Raw genomic sequence first — 18576 nt, 5'->3', positions numbered from 1 at the left:
AACTAGCTTCATTTATCTCTACTATCCAGAAAGGGTCACTAGACAAATGATTGGACGCTGATGTGCACAGACACCATCAAACAAAAGGTGTTTATTTGGTCAAAGATCCAAATCATCTGTGAAGACATAGACTTGTCCATCCTTCATTTGACACATGTCCTGTGTGACCTCTCCTTTTTTCTTCCTTAGTGAGTCTGTGTTTCTCTTATAGATCACATGGAGTCATTTTGACACCAAGAGAATGTCCTTGGCTTTCTGAAACTTTGCCAGTCTTTGCCTAAAATAACCCTCTCATCCATGATATTACTCACCCTTTACAGAAGGCTCATTATTTGTGTGAGTCAAATCCAGACACATATGAAATGCTCACATTGTAAACTCCTTGAGGACATAGTCACCGATGTAGATTGTGATAGTCACATTCATATGTATGTGATGTTCTTGCACTGTAAACTCCATGAAGATATGCAGATCCTGGAATGTGTAAGTGAAAGATTTCAAAAGGATTGTAGTTTCGTTGAGTGGCAGGATGACTCGGTAGTATGTGACGTTGTCTGAAAAGGTACCATCAACGCTAACTGTGGACAGTGCTGTCAAAGTCACATTCCTGAGCTGAGGTTAAACATTACCAGTACCTTGCTTCCGGCCATACATAAGAAAATATGGGACTGATTTTTTTTTTCTCTGAAATAAAGTTTACAAAGAATACATGCCAAATGTTTGTTAGGTGTGTGCTGATAATTTTCATACTTAAGTTCAACTTCAGTACCATTTAACACTTTGGGAAGGTTAGTTCTTTGCTAGGGGATCATGACCCTATGCTTTGTGGGGTGTTAACAGTATCCTTGGCCATAGCAGTTCTCCCTGCTCCAAACTGAAGCAAACAGAAATGTCTCCAAACATTTACAAATGACTTACAAAGAGGAGCAATGTTACTTGTGGCTGAACAGAACTGTTTTAGGGAAAGATTTGAATATATATGTATGCCACAAATAAGGTGCTACTGAAACATGAGTGCAAAGCTTTTCTAATCTGCCTCGAAATGGAAAGGAAAGGTTGGCCTGTTAATCTTCATGGCACAGCCCACTGAGAACATGATTAATTCAAACTGCTGTCATTCTTAATGGTTTTATTTTACAGTTTTGCAAATATCTTATTCGGTAATCATTCCCTGGGGGGTTCTTAAGTAGAAATTGAGACTTTATAAATCAATAAATAATAGGCCAGCATAGGTCAGACTTATAATATCTAAACTTCCATTCATGTTTCTTATGCTTTTAATTAAGTCTTTTGATTCTGGCTTTGTTTCTCAGCACATAGCTCACTTTAACATGGGTATGCAAATTAATGTACACTGGAAGCATGAAAATTAAAATTAGGCAAGGTTCTAAAAGAAATCTAGTTGCAGTACATTGGGAATTTTAATTTAATAACTGTTGTTCACAACACACTCATATCCCATTAGATACAAGACACTCAATACCTAAAGCTGGGCTAGTGATAATTTTGTGTGTAAGCCAGTTTTACCTTTTTGTTTGAAGGCATACTAAAATAGTTCTGAGTAATACTGCTGTTCTGTAAATAGAGGTAAATCGAAGACAGAGTGGGAAATTAGTCAAATAAATAGACTATGCAGGCAATTAAGTTGGAAAGTATATTCATAAAGTACTCTTTTTCTTCCCTAGATATAAAATCACTTTCCACCTATTTGATTCTCTATAGGAAATCTTTCCTCAATTTACACAGCAGTTGAAAGGATGCACTGCAAATAATTAACTACTACTTTGGAAGAATGGTAATTAATATGTAAAGCAAATGATATATGCCAGACAATTCAGGTTTGAGTTTTAAGGTAAAACAATAAAAGCCACTAGTGATAATTTCACTAAACATTTGCTTGTTTCTTCAACATAGGACCAGCATTTTAGAAAAGATACTTTATTCTGTGGAATAATAATTGATTTTATACATGTCTTACCAGTGCACTGTTCTGCTATTCACTATGTAGCAGCCTACCCTACATAAGGCTTTTCATTCCTCAGCGGGAGGCGATTGCATATTTAACAATGTTGGTGGATGGTGGAAAACTCACAAAGGAATTCCTGAGACAAGGATTATATTCAGTAGGAGCATTCTTGCCCAGGTAGATTTGATTCCTCTTTCCAAACCTCTTCACAATTTATTTGACGATACAATTTGTGACTCTTAAGAAGTGATGATTGTGAAGCATCTTTTAACTTCAGAAGAATCTTAAACATTAGAGTGACACAGAGAACAAGAATGTTTTATAGATCTGTACTACCCAGAGAGTGATTACTTTTTAGTGTGTGTGTGCTTGGGGTGAGTGGGGGACAGAGGTCAATGTCAGTGTCTTCCTTTACTGTTCGATATCTTATTTTTAAAAACATTTTCATTAAAAATTTGTACCACATATTGGATCATATTTACCCCGCCCACTTCTTCCTTTACTGTCTGCTCTATCTGTATCTCCCTTCCCACCCCTTCTCAACGTTGTAACCTACTTTATTTTCAACAACCCCCTGACTCCAATTTCTGTTGTTCATGTATTCCTGGTGTGGGTCCAATCCAATTGATCATGGTGGTTTTGCCAGGAGATACACCACTAAAGAAAACAGACTCACCCTCTCTCTCTCAGAAGCCCTCAACTGTCCATAGATCCTCATTTAGTGGTGGAGCTAATGGAATACTTCCCACTACAAGGTGGAATGTTAACTTGATTGATCTTGGGTAGGCAACCAAAGCTGCTGTGAATTCATGAATATAGTGGTCTTGTCATGTATAGAAGACACTTTTTGCTCTCGTCTTCACCAACCTCTGGTTATTATAATCTTTTCCCCCTCCTTTGTAATGGTGCCTGAGCCTTGTGGGGGATATACTCATTTGCGAATGGGCATTCTTACTGACACTCTGATCAGTTTTGAGTTTCTGCATTGACCACCATCTATTACTGCACAAGGATGATTGCCTGGTGAGAAATGAGAACTGCACTAACATACAGGTAGATGGCTTTAAATTTAGAGGGCAGTATTATGTTGGTGGCTATACCACCCTGAGTGCTCCTGAGCGCTCCTGATCTAGTCTGATGTCCACCTTATTGTTTGACACAGGTTCTCACTGAACCCAGAGATTACCAATTGTCTATATGAGCTGGACAGGGAGCCTCAACAGTCCTCTAGTCTCTGTCTTCCTGGCCCTAGGATTACAGGCACATTTAAGCATGCTTGGCTTTTGACTTGGGATCCAAACTCAGGTCCTTGTGACTTTGTGGCAGACACTTTGACTGAGTCATCTCTCTAGCCCCAGGGATCTAGCTCCTTTGATACCCTGGAAGGATCTGGTAAGCTGACATATATGATTCTGTATCATGTAGGCATGTTGACATGTATGTGAATGAGTCTTTGCGCGGAGAATTTGACTACTCTTTGATCCTGTGTGCATTATGCTCTTGATAGATTCAGAAATAAAATGCTGATATGCTGATAGTTAACTCGTTTATAATATTGCATTCCCCTCTTCAAAGGCACTGAAAATCTTTTCTTGTCTTCTCCCCCCTCATATTATTACATTTCATCTGGAAATGCCAATTTTAAGATTTCCTAGTCAGCTATAGTGAATAAGTTCTGCTTCTGCACAATTTTTATGTCTAAAATTTGTGATAATGAATTCAAGGGAAGAAACTAGATAAAAATTGGAGAAAAATTGCAAGATAAACATAATAGAAGGGTGCTATCATTTACTCAATTTGTAGCTTGCTGAGGCATTTTACAGATGTGACAGGGATCCTTACGTTATCAAATTGCTTTTTTTTTCCTATTCAAGTATAGAGGTGTGGGTTTGAAAATGAACTACATTATGGAGTTTTAATTAGCATTCCCTTACTGTTCCAGCTAACTATCAGACAATTCTATAAAAATTAGTGGTTTTCTTTTCTTTCTTTCTTTTTCTTTTTTTTTTTCTTTCTTTTTTTTTTTTTTTTGGTCCAGGATCAACACAGGAATCTCACAAATTCTGCTTCAGGTTTTGTTTGCTGGCTTTGGAATTTTAAACACATTGTAGTTCTCCAGAGTATGAATATAAAGAAACATGGACAAACTTGGCATTCAGGACACAGACCAGCCAACAACATTTAAAGTTACTCCCTCTCAGTCCTGTAAAATCAATAGTCCTGTTAGATAAAAGAGGCTTTTCTAGGAAGAAATGATTAGGATTACAGAGGAGCATCTGAAAGGTTCAGAGGGAATAAAAGAAGAGTTAGATTAATTGCCAAGGAGAATATGCAAATTAATTTCTAATAAACAAAGGCATACAAAAAAGCAAGTACATACAATATCAAAGCAAGCAAGAGAATACAAAGAAGGAAATTACATTCCAAGGGGAGATACATCCTGTGTGTGTGTGTGTGTGTGTGTGTGTGTGTGTGTGTGTGTGTGGTTAGAATTAACCCACAATGTGCTAAGCTTTATTTTAACATTGCTATAAGATCAGCTGCTCAAATCCCTCATCTCATCACAGTGAACTATGAGGACTAGGTTGTCAGTATGCACCAACAGGCAACACAGGCCCTAATTTGCTTTTGTATTTCCTTGAAACATTCTGTATTTAAATTTCATGTCTCAGAGAGCTTTATGCTCCCATCTTCCCTGTGATTTTCCTTCTTATAATGGCTCTCATCAATCCTGACAATGTTTATACCTCTGTTTTCATGTATAGATGAATGCCCGTCACCCATTTGTACATCAAATATGAACTGACAAGTATGTTCTGAATGAAACGTTGACCCTGCATCCAGTTATTTTAACTATGCAGACATCAGGTGATCTATTAACCAATGTATCTCATTTGGCTCTCTCCATTTCCCAGAAAGCTCTCATTTTTACCTTCTGATGTTCATACATGTGCTTGTAATACACACTCCATCACCATCCCCTTCCTTTGACTTGGTGCTGTTGACATGAAGGGGAGTTTGGTGTAGCAGCCTGCAGTTTTCTGGCTCTCCTGATGGGCTATCAGAGCAAAACCGAGATGCATAAAAATCTATAATGCGATGTTTTGGAGAAGTGCCCCTCTCTCCAATGCTGGGAATCCTAGGCCTTGCACATGCTAGGCATACAGACCACCCATGTGCCACACCTGCAGCCTCTAAGGAAGTATTCTGACTCCTTAGAGAAATGATTACCCTGGGAAGTATCATTTGGTGTCTTGCCATAAACTTGCACTTAGCACTTCATAAGAAGCAAATGCTAGACATGTGTAAGTGATTTACCACAGAGTCACTATGGGCAGTGCCCTGTTGCCTCCCTTTATCTTGACTATAGGATGAATTTCCCTCATACTTTTCAGCCTGAAAATTCCATAATTTTTCTACCAACAAAACCCCCTCAACTCTGGGATTTTGCTTGTTTTTTTCACCTTCCTTCAGTTACTTGAAAGTAAAGACACATTTTTCTGGTCCCTTCTTGGCTACTTTTTTTTTTTTTCAGGAAACTCCGGTTTTCATCTTGTTTTACACTTGACTTTGCATCATTAGTGCATGTTGCCAAACTGCAATTTATGTATCTGACTTCTGCAAACCTCTGAAATAATTTTAGAATAGGAATAGCTATAAATACAAGAATGAATAAGTGAATTTAAAAAAGGATGGAGAGGAGGGCAGAAACAAATTAAATCCTCAACCTCAGAAGGGAAAAGGAAAGGTCAAAAGCTACTGAAAACCCTAAAGTCTATTTGAAGGATGAACTCACATAAAACAAAAGACAGTACAGTCTGCAGGAACACCGTAGCAAACTTGCTTCCACATGCTTTCCAGGAACTGTTCAACAGCCTTGGTCTTCTATAAGGACCACATTAGTCAGATGTCCTCCCTTACCTTCCTCATGCCAACTACAAGGTGGGCATATGATTGCCAGAGTTCTACACTGTAGACCATGCTTCCTTTTTGACATCATAGTTGTGAAATTTTCATGAAGGGAGTGATACATGTTACTCTTTAGACATAGTTCTTTGTGCACACACACACTTGTTTGGATTGTCCCAATGGAGTTAGAGTAATAAAAGTACTCTGAACAGAGGCTGGGGAGATGACTCAGCAGTTGAGTCATTGATTGCTCTTCCAGAGGACCAGGTTTGGGGTTCGATTTCTTATATCCACACGGTGGCTCGCAACCATCTGTCACTCCAGTTTCAGTGATTCCAATGTGAGTCTCTAGGGACACCAGGCACAAAAGTGGTATAAGATACACATATGGACAAAATACCTATGCACATAAAATAAAAATTAATGGTAAATAATGATGGTATGAAGGCAAGCATTCTAAATTGGTATCCTGCATCCCATTCATTCATGATCGCTACTTTTTACTGTGTGCTTTTGAATATGAAGATACTTCTTTACTTTGAATTATTTGTAAGACAAGTTGATCAGAAATGCCTGTATAATACAAAGTTTGGGAAAAGTAAATACTGTAATGGTTAACATTGATTTTTCAGGAGGATTGAGTCTAGAATCATCCAGGAGATAAATGTCTGGACATGCTTGTAGGGAAGTTTCTTCCTATATTGGGTTACTTGAGTGAGAAGATCCACTCTTAACCATTGGTGGCAATATTAATGGGCTGGAGATCCAGACAAAGAAAGGGAGAAAGCCAGGTGAGCAGAATAATCTAGCCCTTTCTGCTCCTGATGGTGAATGCAAGCTGAGCGGAGCCTTAAGCTCCTGCTGCCCTGTCTTTCCCCTGTGATGGACTGAACCTCACAATGAGCCAAAAGAAACTCTTCCTTTCCTAAGCTGCTTCTGTCAAGGGCTTTGTCACAACCATGGGAAAAGCAACTGACATAGATGTGTATAGTTCAACACAGTTCTTTTAGGACTGCTCTATTGGCATTTCCCCTGAGGGACAGACAGCATGTCCCTGGATTTGCCTCTGCAATCATGACCCCTGACAAGAATATACTTTCACTCGCCTCCTACATCCACCGTCTTTACAACACATTCGCATTTTATGGACTGTCCTGGTTTTTAAAATCATGTTGATTGGTACTGTGATCTTTGCATTCCGCAACTTTTATGTATTTCATTTGTCAACTATTTTTCATTTATCTACATGTAAGCTTCCCCCCTTTTCAGATAAGTTGTATGAAGGAAATGAAGTTGTTAAGAAAATTGCAGGAAGAAGGTAGCTAAGAATACGGTTTGGCTGCTGGGATCTCACTCACTGTTGGCTGCCTCGGTTTCAAATAACAAAATGGTGCTTTGAAGTGGTTGGGGACTCTTGGTTAAATACTCTTACTTTTCATGTACTTAAAAGTTTTGAATGAATTTTTGCTTATATATTATACAGAATATTTTGTTCTTTAAAAGCATATAATTTCTGTAGCTGTTCAAAGTAAATTCTATATCTTATTTCTCTTTCCTAGATACCTAAGACACCAAAAAGAGGGCAAAAATATATATGACAATAAATGATAATCTGAAACATCTTTGTTGTATTTTCTATTAAATGATTTTTCTTTAAAATATTTTCTCACAAGTTAGTCTTGTGTATTTTATGACAAGCATTCCACAGAGGTAATAAAACCCATCAGTCTGACTCAGTCAGATTCTAAATACTGTCATGACTTCTCCGTTTATTGTGACCCAAGAGATATTCTCATGACCACAAGAATTTCAAATGTAAATGCAGCCTGAGGAAACTTCAGAGATACAACTGCACCAAGTTGGCAACCATTTCTGTGTCCCCAGGTCTTCCCACTCTTCCTTTTTCTGTCTTTCTACCACCAATAGTCACAGTAAAGGAGCTGATTCTCTTACCTTCCCCAGCTATTTAATTCAATTACAGTTTTATGTGTTATTTTTTAACCAGGTAGAACATTTAAGGCACAGGGAAAAATGCAACTGGGTATTAATATAAATCCAGGCTGGGCGGTGGTGGCGCATGCCTTTAATTCCAGCACTCGGGAGACAAAGCCAGGCGGATCTCTGTGAGTTCGAGACCAGCCTGGTCTCCAAAGCGAGTTCCAGGAAAGGTGCAAAGCTACACAGAGAAACCCTGTCTTGAAAAACAAACAAACAAAACAACAACAACAACAACAAAAATCCAACTGTGTGCGTGTGTGTGTGTGTGTGTGTGTGTGTGTGTAAAATATTTGTATATAAGTCTATGAAATACAAAGATAACAATGAAATAGGCAATATCATATAGGAAGCTCAATGCATGTAATAATATAAGATGGAATAATTTATGAATCATTACACAATGTAATAATGCATGTAATTAATATACGTGATAATGGTTGTATGCACTGCATTTTATATATTTGCATATTAATATAAATATTGTCCAGCAAATAATCATATACATGTTTGTATATATCTTCATAGTATCTCTACTATTTTTGTAAATATATACAGAGAGGCAGAAGAGAGAAAGAGAATGAGTGATAGAGATGATAGTTTCAGTCACCTTGATTCTCTCTTTAAAAAGTCAGATGACTGCAACTTAAACTTTTTTCATTGATTTAATTTTGAAGTTTTGTTTCACAAAACACTCAGGGTTGGGGTAAATGTGTGATCATAGAAGAATCTAGCTCCCTGCCTCTCATTACCATTGGAAGGTTGGAGTCAAGGATGGCTAAAGATGGAGCATAGGGTGTGTTTCTAAGGTGAGTCTCTCTGATGTCCACTCAGGAATGTGGGAAGAGAAACAATGTAATTAGATGTCAACATCTAAATGAGAAGGAAAATGGGAGAAGTTGTATTCCTGGATGGCTTGGAGGTATACTTCTTCCTTAGAGATCTTTAATCTCCATAGGGAGAAAGGAGAAAAGACATTTGTATAAATGTGCACTTTAAGTTGAAAGTGAAGACCTTGATAGGACCCAGTGGAATTTCGGGCTCTCGTGCCTAGTTAAGTTTAATGACAGAAAAACAATGTCGGTTCCACATGACTAGCTCAGTGACTGTCAATAGTAGGCATAGCATAGCTGCATGTTTTCCTGCAGCAGTGTCTTGATTCATCCCAAAGGTACTAAATGCCACTCTGGATGAGATAAACTGTTACACTGGTGCACCTGTTCACTACCACCTCCAATTGATGGACGGGGGAGTGACTTCACTCAAAGATACTATGACCGAAGCGAACAAGGAATCCCTAAAGCAGGAAGAACTCTCATCACAGTGCCCTTTTCACTATGCCTATCTGCATGCAAATGACTGCTTCAATCACCTAGAATCTGAAGAATGGCTGTTTTATCCAATCATGTTTAAATTGGACAAGAGTAATGATAGGAATCGAAATGAAAGAAATATCCCCAATCCACAGCCTTGACAAAATGAACAGGTTTCTTTGGTTGGCATTCACCATGAATTCTTATCTGTAAGTACAAAGAACTACAGGCAGCTAAGCAACACTAAGAGCAGAAGAAGTGGTCTTCCCCAGGGAAGAGCACATCAACCGATTATTCAATACCAAGTGATCAGTCCCCAAATATACATAATACAGACTGAGCAGGTTGCACTTATGCATTTAGAAATGCATAACACACACACACATATGTAACAAAAGAAAGAATGAGTTTGGAAGAGAGAGAAGGGGTATATGGGAGGGTTTGGAAGGAGGAAAAGAAGGGGGAAGTGATGTAATTATATTAGAATCTTAAAAAATAGAAAAAAATAATGTTAGAATGAATAAGTGGTATACCACCAAATGTGAAGTCATACTCTAGTCTGCGATGTTTTACAAGTGTGTTTTCTATTGTCATGAACGGATTTCATTAGAAAGATTATGTTTAGAGGCTTTTTTCATAGTTTAAGATGGTGTGATTATTTTCTTAACCATTCTTTCCCATTGAACATTTACAATGATTTATAAACAGACTCAACAGTGCAGTGAGCATGTATAAAAACAGCTTTAGGGTTCAAATGTATCCTAAGAAAAAAAGAACACACATTGCGCAGGATTCAAAAGGTAAATATTGCCTTTACACTTCAGAGATGCCTCTTGTGACTGATCCATTGGTCACTTCTTTTACAATATAAACATAGCAGGGTCATCAGAATGCAACTTGTGTTTATAGATTACAAAATATGTAATACAATGATTTAGAAACTTAAAATAAAAAAAGGGCCTCAGGAGACAGTTTACTTAGAAAAATGCATCCTGGATACTATGGGGACCTGAATTCAGTGCACACACACACACACACACACACCATGCATGATAGCACATGTTTATCATTCCAAGTCTGAGGAGACAGAGACAGTTAGATTTTAGATGCTTACTGGATAGCCAGCCTTCAAGCACAGACCATCTCAAAAACCAAACACACTCACCAAGTTCAAGGTGGATGACACCTAGTAATAATACTCAGTATAGTTGACTTCTGGCCTACACACACACACACACACACACACACACACACACACACACACACTCACACTCACACACACGCACACACACATCTATGTAGATCTCTGCACATATTACACACAATACAATAAAATAAAAGAAAAATGAACCTTAAAAGTTGCAATTGAGTTTTCATTAAAAAAAAACAGACCTGATTTTTCACCATCCTTTTCCAATATGAATTATGAAGTGCTTTATCGGCTCTGGGAATTGAGTATTGATTTTTAAAGGCATATTTAAGCTATTTTGCTAAGAAAGGAATTCTTGCAAACAGATTGCTGTAAGTTTCCATTCAAGGACATCAGCACTAAATGTCTTTAACAGAGTGTGTTGCAATGCCTGAATCAATATTCATAGTTAAATTACATTTAATTAAGTATAAAAAACCATATAATAGTTGAAAACCAAGACTTTAATGGGTAGAAGCAGTTAATGCCTGATTTTCCATAATCTATTTGCAGAATTCTAAGGAAGATATGTAGACACTTTCGTCTGTAGCAGTTTTATACAAAGCTTATTTTGTTAGTGATTCTCTAACATTAACTGTTGTTGTCTTTATTTTAGTGAAATTCTTGGAAAACTCACTATATAGCATACTATATAGAACACAATATTTATTCTATTTCCCTTAATACATTTACTTACAGATCTTCACATGCTGTGAGGAAGCAAATAACAGAAGCCCTTATATGTTTTGAGGTTTTTTTTTTTTGTTTTTTTTGGTTTTTTTAGTTTTTAATGCATTTTACTTCTTACTAGGTTTTAATTTATTGAGACACTGAGAAAACAGTTCACAGAATTCTCATATACACCACCCAATATCTCTTGCTATTTACATTATAAACTACTACTTCATATTTGTCAAAATTAAGGAGCCACTAGCAATACGTCATTATTAAGAAGTGACATTTGGAGCCCATTCCCTATCGAGGGTTATCTTGATCAGCCATGATGCAGGGGGGAGGGGCTTGGTCCTACCCAAACTTGATATGCCAGACATCATTGACTCCCCAGGGGAAGGCCTTACCCTCTCTGAAGAGTGGATGGGGGCTGGAGTAAGGCGGGGAGGTGGAGGGGAGGGTGGAGAAACTATGCTTGGTATGTAAAATAAAAAAAAAAGAAAGAAAAGAAGTGTTGATTTTTTTTTTTTAATTCAAACTGCTTAGATTTTATCTCACATCATTTTCTGCTCTGGGGTCTTAAGTGGACGGCACTTTGCACATTTTCTCACTGTGTATCCTTAGCTTCTCTGTAGTCTGACTGTGTTTTATATTCTATAACCTTGGCACTCCTGAAGAGTATTAGCTGGTTATTAGAAGGAGGACCTTCTACTGGAATTTGCTGGCTGTTTTTATCATGATTGACATGGGGAAGAAAGACCAGGTAGTCAAGGTTCCTGTTGTACCACACCATATTGAGTGCAAACACCATCAAGTCTTTACCATTGGTGACAATGACCCCTGTCATTTGCCTTCTTTTTTCTCCTTCCCTTGGGAAACTTGACTCTTCTCCCCATTTCCTTACCTCTGTTTCCCACACCACTGCAAACACACCAGAGACCAGCCGGTTGGCTTTCCTCTTCTTTACACACAACATCAGTGGGGCTTGGGAAAACACCTTCTTATCCCCTGTCATGAGGAGGTATTTCAGCAGTAGTGTATTGATTTCCATCACTGGTTCTAGAACCATCTCTGGCTCTCAGGAGTCCTGAGTGTTAGTTTCACAGGGAGCTACTGGGATGTCATTGTTTCAAGCCTTCTCGGTTGGAAGAGCTAGGGAGTCCATGTGTGTATATAATAAGCTCTGTACAGATTGAGTTTTAATCAGCCATTAAATAAAATGGATGTTATGCCTTAACATGGACTGTTCTTGAATTTGTTCAGTATATTAAATAATTCACTTTAATCCATTCTCTTTTGTACTGTTAAATGAAAATAGTAAGTTATAATGATATTCCATTCTCCAAATTAATAACAATTAATCATCAGATTTCTAGGAAATAAACTGCCTGAGTTAGATTTCCTGGGACCCATATGGTGGCAGGAGAGATGTAAGTTGTCCTCTGATCTCCACACTCCCAGAATACTATGTACATACCCTACTCCAGTAAGTAAATACATAATTTAAAAATCAAAATATGTATTTTCAGTCATAAGTCACAATGAACATTAGTCTCTAAACCTCCTTTAGAGTCTCTATAAAAATGCATCATATAAAGAAGGGCAGTACATGAGTTAGATTCAAGAAACAGCAGGGTTTGGGTCCTGTGAGTTTTAGAAGTGCTGAAATCTTAGTGTTTTGTTTTTATTCCTTTGGTCAGTGTTTTTTGTTTTACCATGTTCTGGATTCATGAATTTAGTTGAACGTTGATACCTGTGATTCATTAAGAACACCCTGACAGTAAAAATGGGGTTGATTTAGGTTTAAACAGAAGAAAAGTGATTTTATGTTTTTTTTCCCCTAAAGGTTTCAATGTATTTGTACTACACAAATACACTTTCTGATTCCTTAAGCAAGGCAATTTCACACACTAGGTCAAAGAAGAAGATCATTCTAGCATAGGGACCTCCTGTCTTGCTCCATAACAGAGAAAGTGTGGAAGGGTCTTTATTGAGTTCTACGTCATATGTACTTTACGGGTATTACCACAATTCACCTTCACATCAAATCCACATGTCTGTCATTGATCTTCTGGTGTTAGATCAGTGGTAAAACAACAGTCAGATCTATGACTCTCCTTCTACTTGGATTTCTTCATCACTCTGTCTTCTGATGCGAATAGATTTTTACAAACCTTCAGGACATGGATAATATTCTCTTTATGATATGGGTAATAAAGAAGATGGAAAATGAGGAATGCTGTGGGTCTGCTACCACTGTCTCCATTACTGTCCTCCAGAACCAGTGCCATGAGCTGTGCAACAAGCTAAAGCAATGTTTTCTAGGCATAGATGTCACATTTCCTTTCCAACCTGATTGCATTTGTGGAATGTTTTCTAAAGGGAACATGTTTCCTTGCTGCTAACAACATCAAATATAAGCCATATTCATTGTCAGACATCTCCAAACAATGAAAAGGAACAGTCTACTTCTCCTATATTTGATTGCAGTGTGGTATATGCAGATGTGTAAGAGCATACATAGATCCATACACAGTACACTGGAGTTTAATGCAAGATACTTAAAACTAAATGCCATTCCCACATTTCTAACAATTAGCAGTATAACTTAGTCAAAGTCACCAAACCACACTTTTTCTCAATGAAAACCAGAGATCACAAACCACAGAAAAGAAACTAAAGTTGAGAGGTACATGGTATAAACATCAGGCTTGCAAAATCAATACTGGCCTTAAAAGCAAATGATATCGAGAGAATTGTAAGGCAAATGATCTGTTGATTTTGGGAGAGTGTTATGACCAATGAGGAACTCTATTGTTTTTTTAAGTTGACACAGACCTTCACAATTCTTTTGAGGGCTAGCTGGGGATTTCAACTTAGTGTGAGGGCCAACAGGCTTCCCAAAGTCCAGTGCCTCTCCAAGTGTGAATCTGTCTAAGCCAAGCAGATCTTTTAAAACAGGATCAGTTCTCCGTTAACCTCTAACCTCCCTTTCCAGGTTTGGCAACATAAACTGCATACACTCTATGCATTTGTGGGCCTTAATGTGATCCTTCTTGTCTGCGAATTAAAGTAAATCAGTTGCAGTATATGAACTGAAAATTATCCAAAATTATATTTGAAAAATAGTAAGAGTTTGAAAAAATTTAAATAATAATAGTTTTTTTTAATTGCCACAATGTAAGCTTCAAGGGATGTTAAGCTTACTGTTGTATTTATTGCACTGGCAATTATGTGTGTATCATACTAGAGAATAATTTGTTAGATATGTATTGAATGAAGAATATTAACTCAATAAAAGAATCAAGAGATTAAAGAATAGAGACAGGTGTTTTTATTTGTTTCCATTATTTGAATGCCTCCTCCAAATAAGGGCAATTTAAAATATTTGATGTTTATTCTGAACTTCACTGAAGCAAAAGTACAGACAATACAAACCAAGTGGAAACTTTGAGTATAGTTGTGTTAAGATCTTTTCAAAATGATACTTCAGAGAAAGTAAACAGTTGACATAAAATGATTTGGGCCTCTTAAAAGGAATTCAGGAACCTGAAGAATTATATACCGACCATAGATTTCCACATACTCATATACATATGCCAACTTCTTTCTTTATATGGGATATTTAACTACATGGTGTGCTTGTAAGGTAATTGCTTTGTTGTAATCTACAAAACTGATATTTGACTACCCTGTGTGAAGTAGGAAGATCAGATGCCAATACCGAGAGTTCCAAGTGTGGGGTTTAGATTCGGAAGTACTAAATGTTTTAGAAAAACAGAGCACGTTAAATTTTAAATCCATGATCACAAAGAAAATGTCAATAATAAAAAAGTTGAAAGCACGCAACAGCAATAACATGAATGATACCCAGTTACTCCTTAAGGACCTCTCATATTCCATTTCATGTTCTGTTTCTATTAATTTTATTAATGGGACTCTGAGGTTCCCATTAGTTTTAATTTGATTTCTCAGATACAATTACAAAAGCATGCTGAGATTGGCTAACTCTCACTGAGACACACACCCAGCAAGAGATGGTGATTGGGGTCCAAGCCTACACTTATTCCACCAGGTCCTATTTCAGGAAGCTTGGCTACCCTTAATCATATGCTTTCCTGTCATGTTTATGCTGTGTGCCAAAACGATGGGCTAAATGTATTAGTAAATAAATCTTTCTGTTCCTAATAGAAATGGCACTTCTGCTTTATGTATGCACATGCGGGGTATTTCTCCACTAATGACAGTGCACTAAATTTGGGTATTTTAGAGGATGTCTATGATGGTGGGGCTCACAGGTCAACTTAAATGTATATGATAGCTAACTGCTTCCTGATGTATGTTGGCATACCCAAAAGGGCTGAAATTACTCCAGCAAGTGCACAGATTTCCCAGTTACTCTATGTTCCTCCTCTGTAAGATGCTGGGAAAATGGGATAGTGATAATTAGGGTACTACACTCTATAGGATCCCCTTTGGGATTTTTCAGTTTTACATAAGATTACTAACCATACAATGGTATTCCAGGGCATATTCACAGTACATACATGCTAGAGCCTGCCATGCATTCATTTCAGTAACTTCTAAGATAGTGTGTGTGTGTGTGTGTGTGTGAATTTTATCCTAAATTTACACTTTTCTCAGTAGCTAAAGTTTAAGCAGGTACTTCAACAAAGCTACACATCGACGACATTTGTTTCTCCATATAAAGGCAATTATAAGTGTCTATTGTTTATTTTGAACTTTACTTCAAGATATTTCAAGTTATTGAAGAACAATGCAAGTTGAAAATCCAGAGTCCCTATTTGCTGGTTGACTGGGCACTTGGTAGTTGGTTAGGAAGAGAACAAGAGAAGAAAACAAACACAATTTTGTTTCTCCTCACAGAGTGTTGTCTACTTCCCTGCTCCTCTGATATTTTGCATTCAACATTGGGTTTGACTGACAAGAAAGTAGTTTTACTGTAAAAGGCAGGTTTTCTCTGCCGTAAAGCTGGTTTCCATGGTGCTGAATTTTTCACTTAAAAGCTATGTGTGGGTTCTTACATACAGAGTGTTAGTGCCCAGGCCAACAACAGGTCACACAGGGTCACAGAAGGGAAACATGTGTGCTGTATATAAACATCGGTACGTGCAATGTTGCTTCACGCATTCTAGCTCACATTTAAAGGAAGGAACTTTGATTATTTCAAGGTGTGAATCATAAGGTCAGGGAATGATGCTGGTTGCTTTCACTTTTGAAAACAACTTTCAAATGGTTGATTGTGATTGTTTAGGACTTGGCAGAGCCATTTCTAACACAGGGATGTCATTTTCAAAATTTGTAACACAAAAGCAAAACACCAATTGAGTTAATAATCACTGGAAATCATTACACATTTTTATTACTTTGTATTCTATTCATTATTGTTCTACTAAATTAAGCATCTTTGATTGCATCCAAAGTCCAGGCTTGAATATATCTTGGGCAAAGATTGTTTCAGTTATAATCAATCACGATTCTTTTAAAAAATGTTTGGAAATCTATCACTATAGGGTCTAAAGATAGAATAAATGCATATTTCCTCCATAGTCTAGACGAAACATGTAAAGTTAGTATTTGGAATTTTTCCTTTCCTTAAAAACTAAACTTCATGTGTCTAAAGAAAATACCCTTCAAGCAGTAAGCTTATTTGCAGGGGGCGGGGGAGTCCATCATACTCAGTGACAAAAGCAAATAAGCAAGACTGAGTTTTTCTAAAGGGCTCATTCGTTGAAGATCAGTACTAGTGTAGTCACTGAGGGACATGAACTCCTCAGGAGCCTCGCTATGAACTCTTTCACAAGTTGTCCTCACACTCAGTCAATTCCTAGAAAGAGTATGGGTTAGAAACCTAAGGTTTCTTCTTTTCTTTGCTATGTGAGAAATGGGAGAAGCTGACAGACATCTGTCAGCTGTCCACATTTCACCTATGGCTCTCCCTGTGATCATCGCTAATAAGAACAAGAACTAAGAAGGCACTCTGAAAACTGAAGTAGAGAATCCATATTAGTTGGATAGGAAAAGCTGAGAGTCAGTACTCAAAGCCCAGACCTCTACCGACCAAATCCTGGTTGTGAGGGCTCTGCATGCAGGTACACGAGTCCACGGGGGCCTTTCTGGTAGTGATGCTGACTGTTTGTTCTTTTGTGAAACCCAAGTAGTTCCTGTAGTCTCTTTGTAATCTCTTTGGAGATCTAAGCCTCACCTCTCCCAGGAAGTTATCTGGCTTGGGGATTAGATGCTGTTGAGTGGCTGGCAGGTGGGTAAGATTGGGAAGAGAAAGGAAACTTTAGTGTTCAATGACCATCCTTCCAGCTCCTTGCACTCTCAGACTCTCTCCAGTGGACACCTCCAGACTTCCCAGACTCCATACAGAAACATCCAATTTAGAGATAAAAACTTGGAGGCTCTGAGCTAACGGGCTTTGCTATATTCCCATGATGCTAGTGGGTGAGTGATTCTATTCTTAAAGGTTCTGACATGCTTGAGTGTAACCGGGACTGGTGGACTGATGGACTTCCACTTAGGCATCTGGAAGAGAGATCTCACATCACCCCCTCAATCACTCAATTCAGATGGTCAAAGGTGCGCGCAATCTGATGCCTAGAGTAGGAGCCAGCCCAATTGAGCCTGGATCTCCGCACCTCGCTCAGGATCTTGGATCTCAGATTGAAAAACCCGCCAACCATACATTCCGGGAAAGCCTGGCACCTGCCAGGAGGGAAGCAGTGACGCTACTCCCACTTTGTTGTGGAGCTTTGGGTGCGCACTGATCCCCACCACCCCGCAGCTCCTGTCCCCTCACTAGTGCCAGCGCGCGCGCTATCTTGCCCAGACCCGCTGCGCCCTCGCCGGCCACGGGGAGCTATAAGGACCCCTGGATCCGACAGCGTAGAGCGCTTCCACGGGCTCACTCACCGATCCTGAGCACTTGCGGGGCGGTCTGAGGGAGGATGTAGCACAGGAAATAGAGGAGTGTCCAGCTGGTGTCCCTGGTCCAGAGCCCGGGCTGGATGAGGACTGTGCTGCGCTCCATCTTCCAAGCTTCTTAATTCATGCCGAGACACAGTCGTGGCCTCACACCCGGGAGATGCACCCAACTTGGGCTGGGTCCCCACCTCATCCTCCCTGGATGCCCTCAGGCTGCACGCCGCGCGCTCTCTGCTCTCAGGAGAGCGAGATGGAGGGAACCCGCGTGGGGACGTGGAGCGGGCTTGTGAGACTGAGCTGCTTGGGGCTTCATGCACCGGTCCTTAGCCCATCACTGCTCTCCCTCTTCCTCCTCCATGGGCTGCATACCTCCAAGAATCAGCAGGATCCCGCTCTTGGAGCTCAGAAACCAGCTGAGGAAAGTTGCTACCTCGATTTGCTGGAACGTCTCCCTCATTCGTCCTCTGGTCAGATGCAGAAATGATGGGTGGGGGAGTGGGTAGAGAATGCAGGGTGCAGTAAGAAAAGGAGAGAAAGGGGGGAAGAAGACATCCAAGGAGAGAGGGAACTGGGTGAGTTGG

At 38.9% G+C, this 18576-nt stretch overlaps 1 protein-coding gene across 12 annotated transcripts in view; it reads right to left on the bottom strand.

Annotated features, from left to right (window-relative positions):
- The window catches only part of Grik1 (glutamate ionotropic receptor kainate type subunit 1), a 386759-nt gene extending 368658 nt beyond the window's left edge, over positions 1-18101 (bottom strand). For all 12 annotated transcript variants that reach the window (XM_059276868.1, XM_059276871.1, XM_059276869.1 and 9 more), the window contains exon 1: positions 17984-18101. In XM_059276868.1, coding sequence (XP_059132851.1) covers positions 17984-18101 — 118 coding nt within the window. The remainder of the gene's footprint in view (positions 1-17983) is intronic.
- Between the last annotated feature and the right edge of the window lie 475 nt (positions 18102-18576).

The sequence above is a fragment of the Peromyscus eremicus genome, chromosome 12 (genome assembly GCF_949786415.1).
Source record: "Peromyscus eremicus chromosome 12, PerEre_H2_v1, whole genome shotgun sequence".
Taxonomy (NCBI): Eukaryota; Metazoa; Chordata; class Mammalia; order Rodentia; family Cricetidae; genus Peromyscus; species Peromyscus eremicus.
The sequence above is the reverse complement of the archived record's forward strand: the minus strand, read 5'-3'. Positions and strand labels throughout refer to the sequence as shown.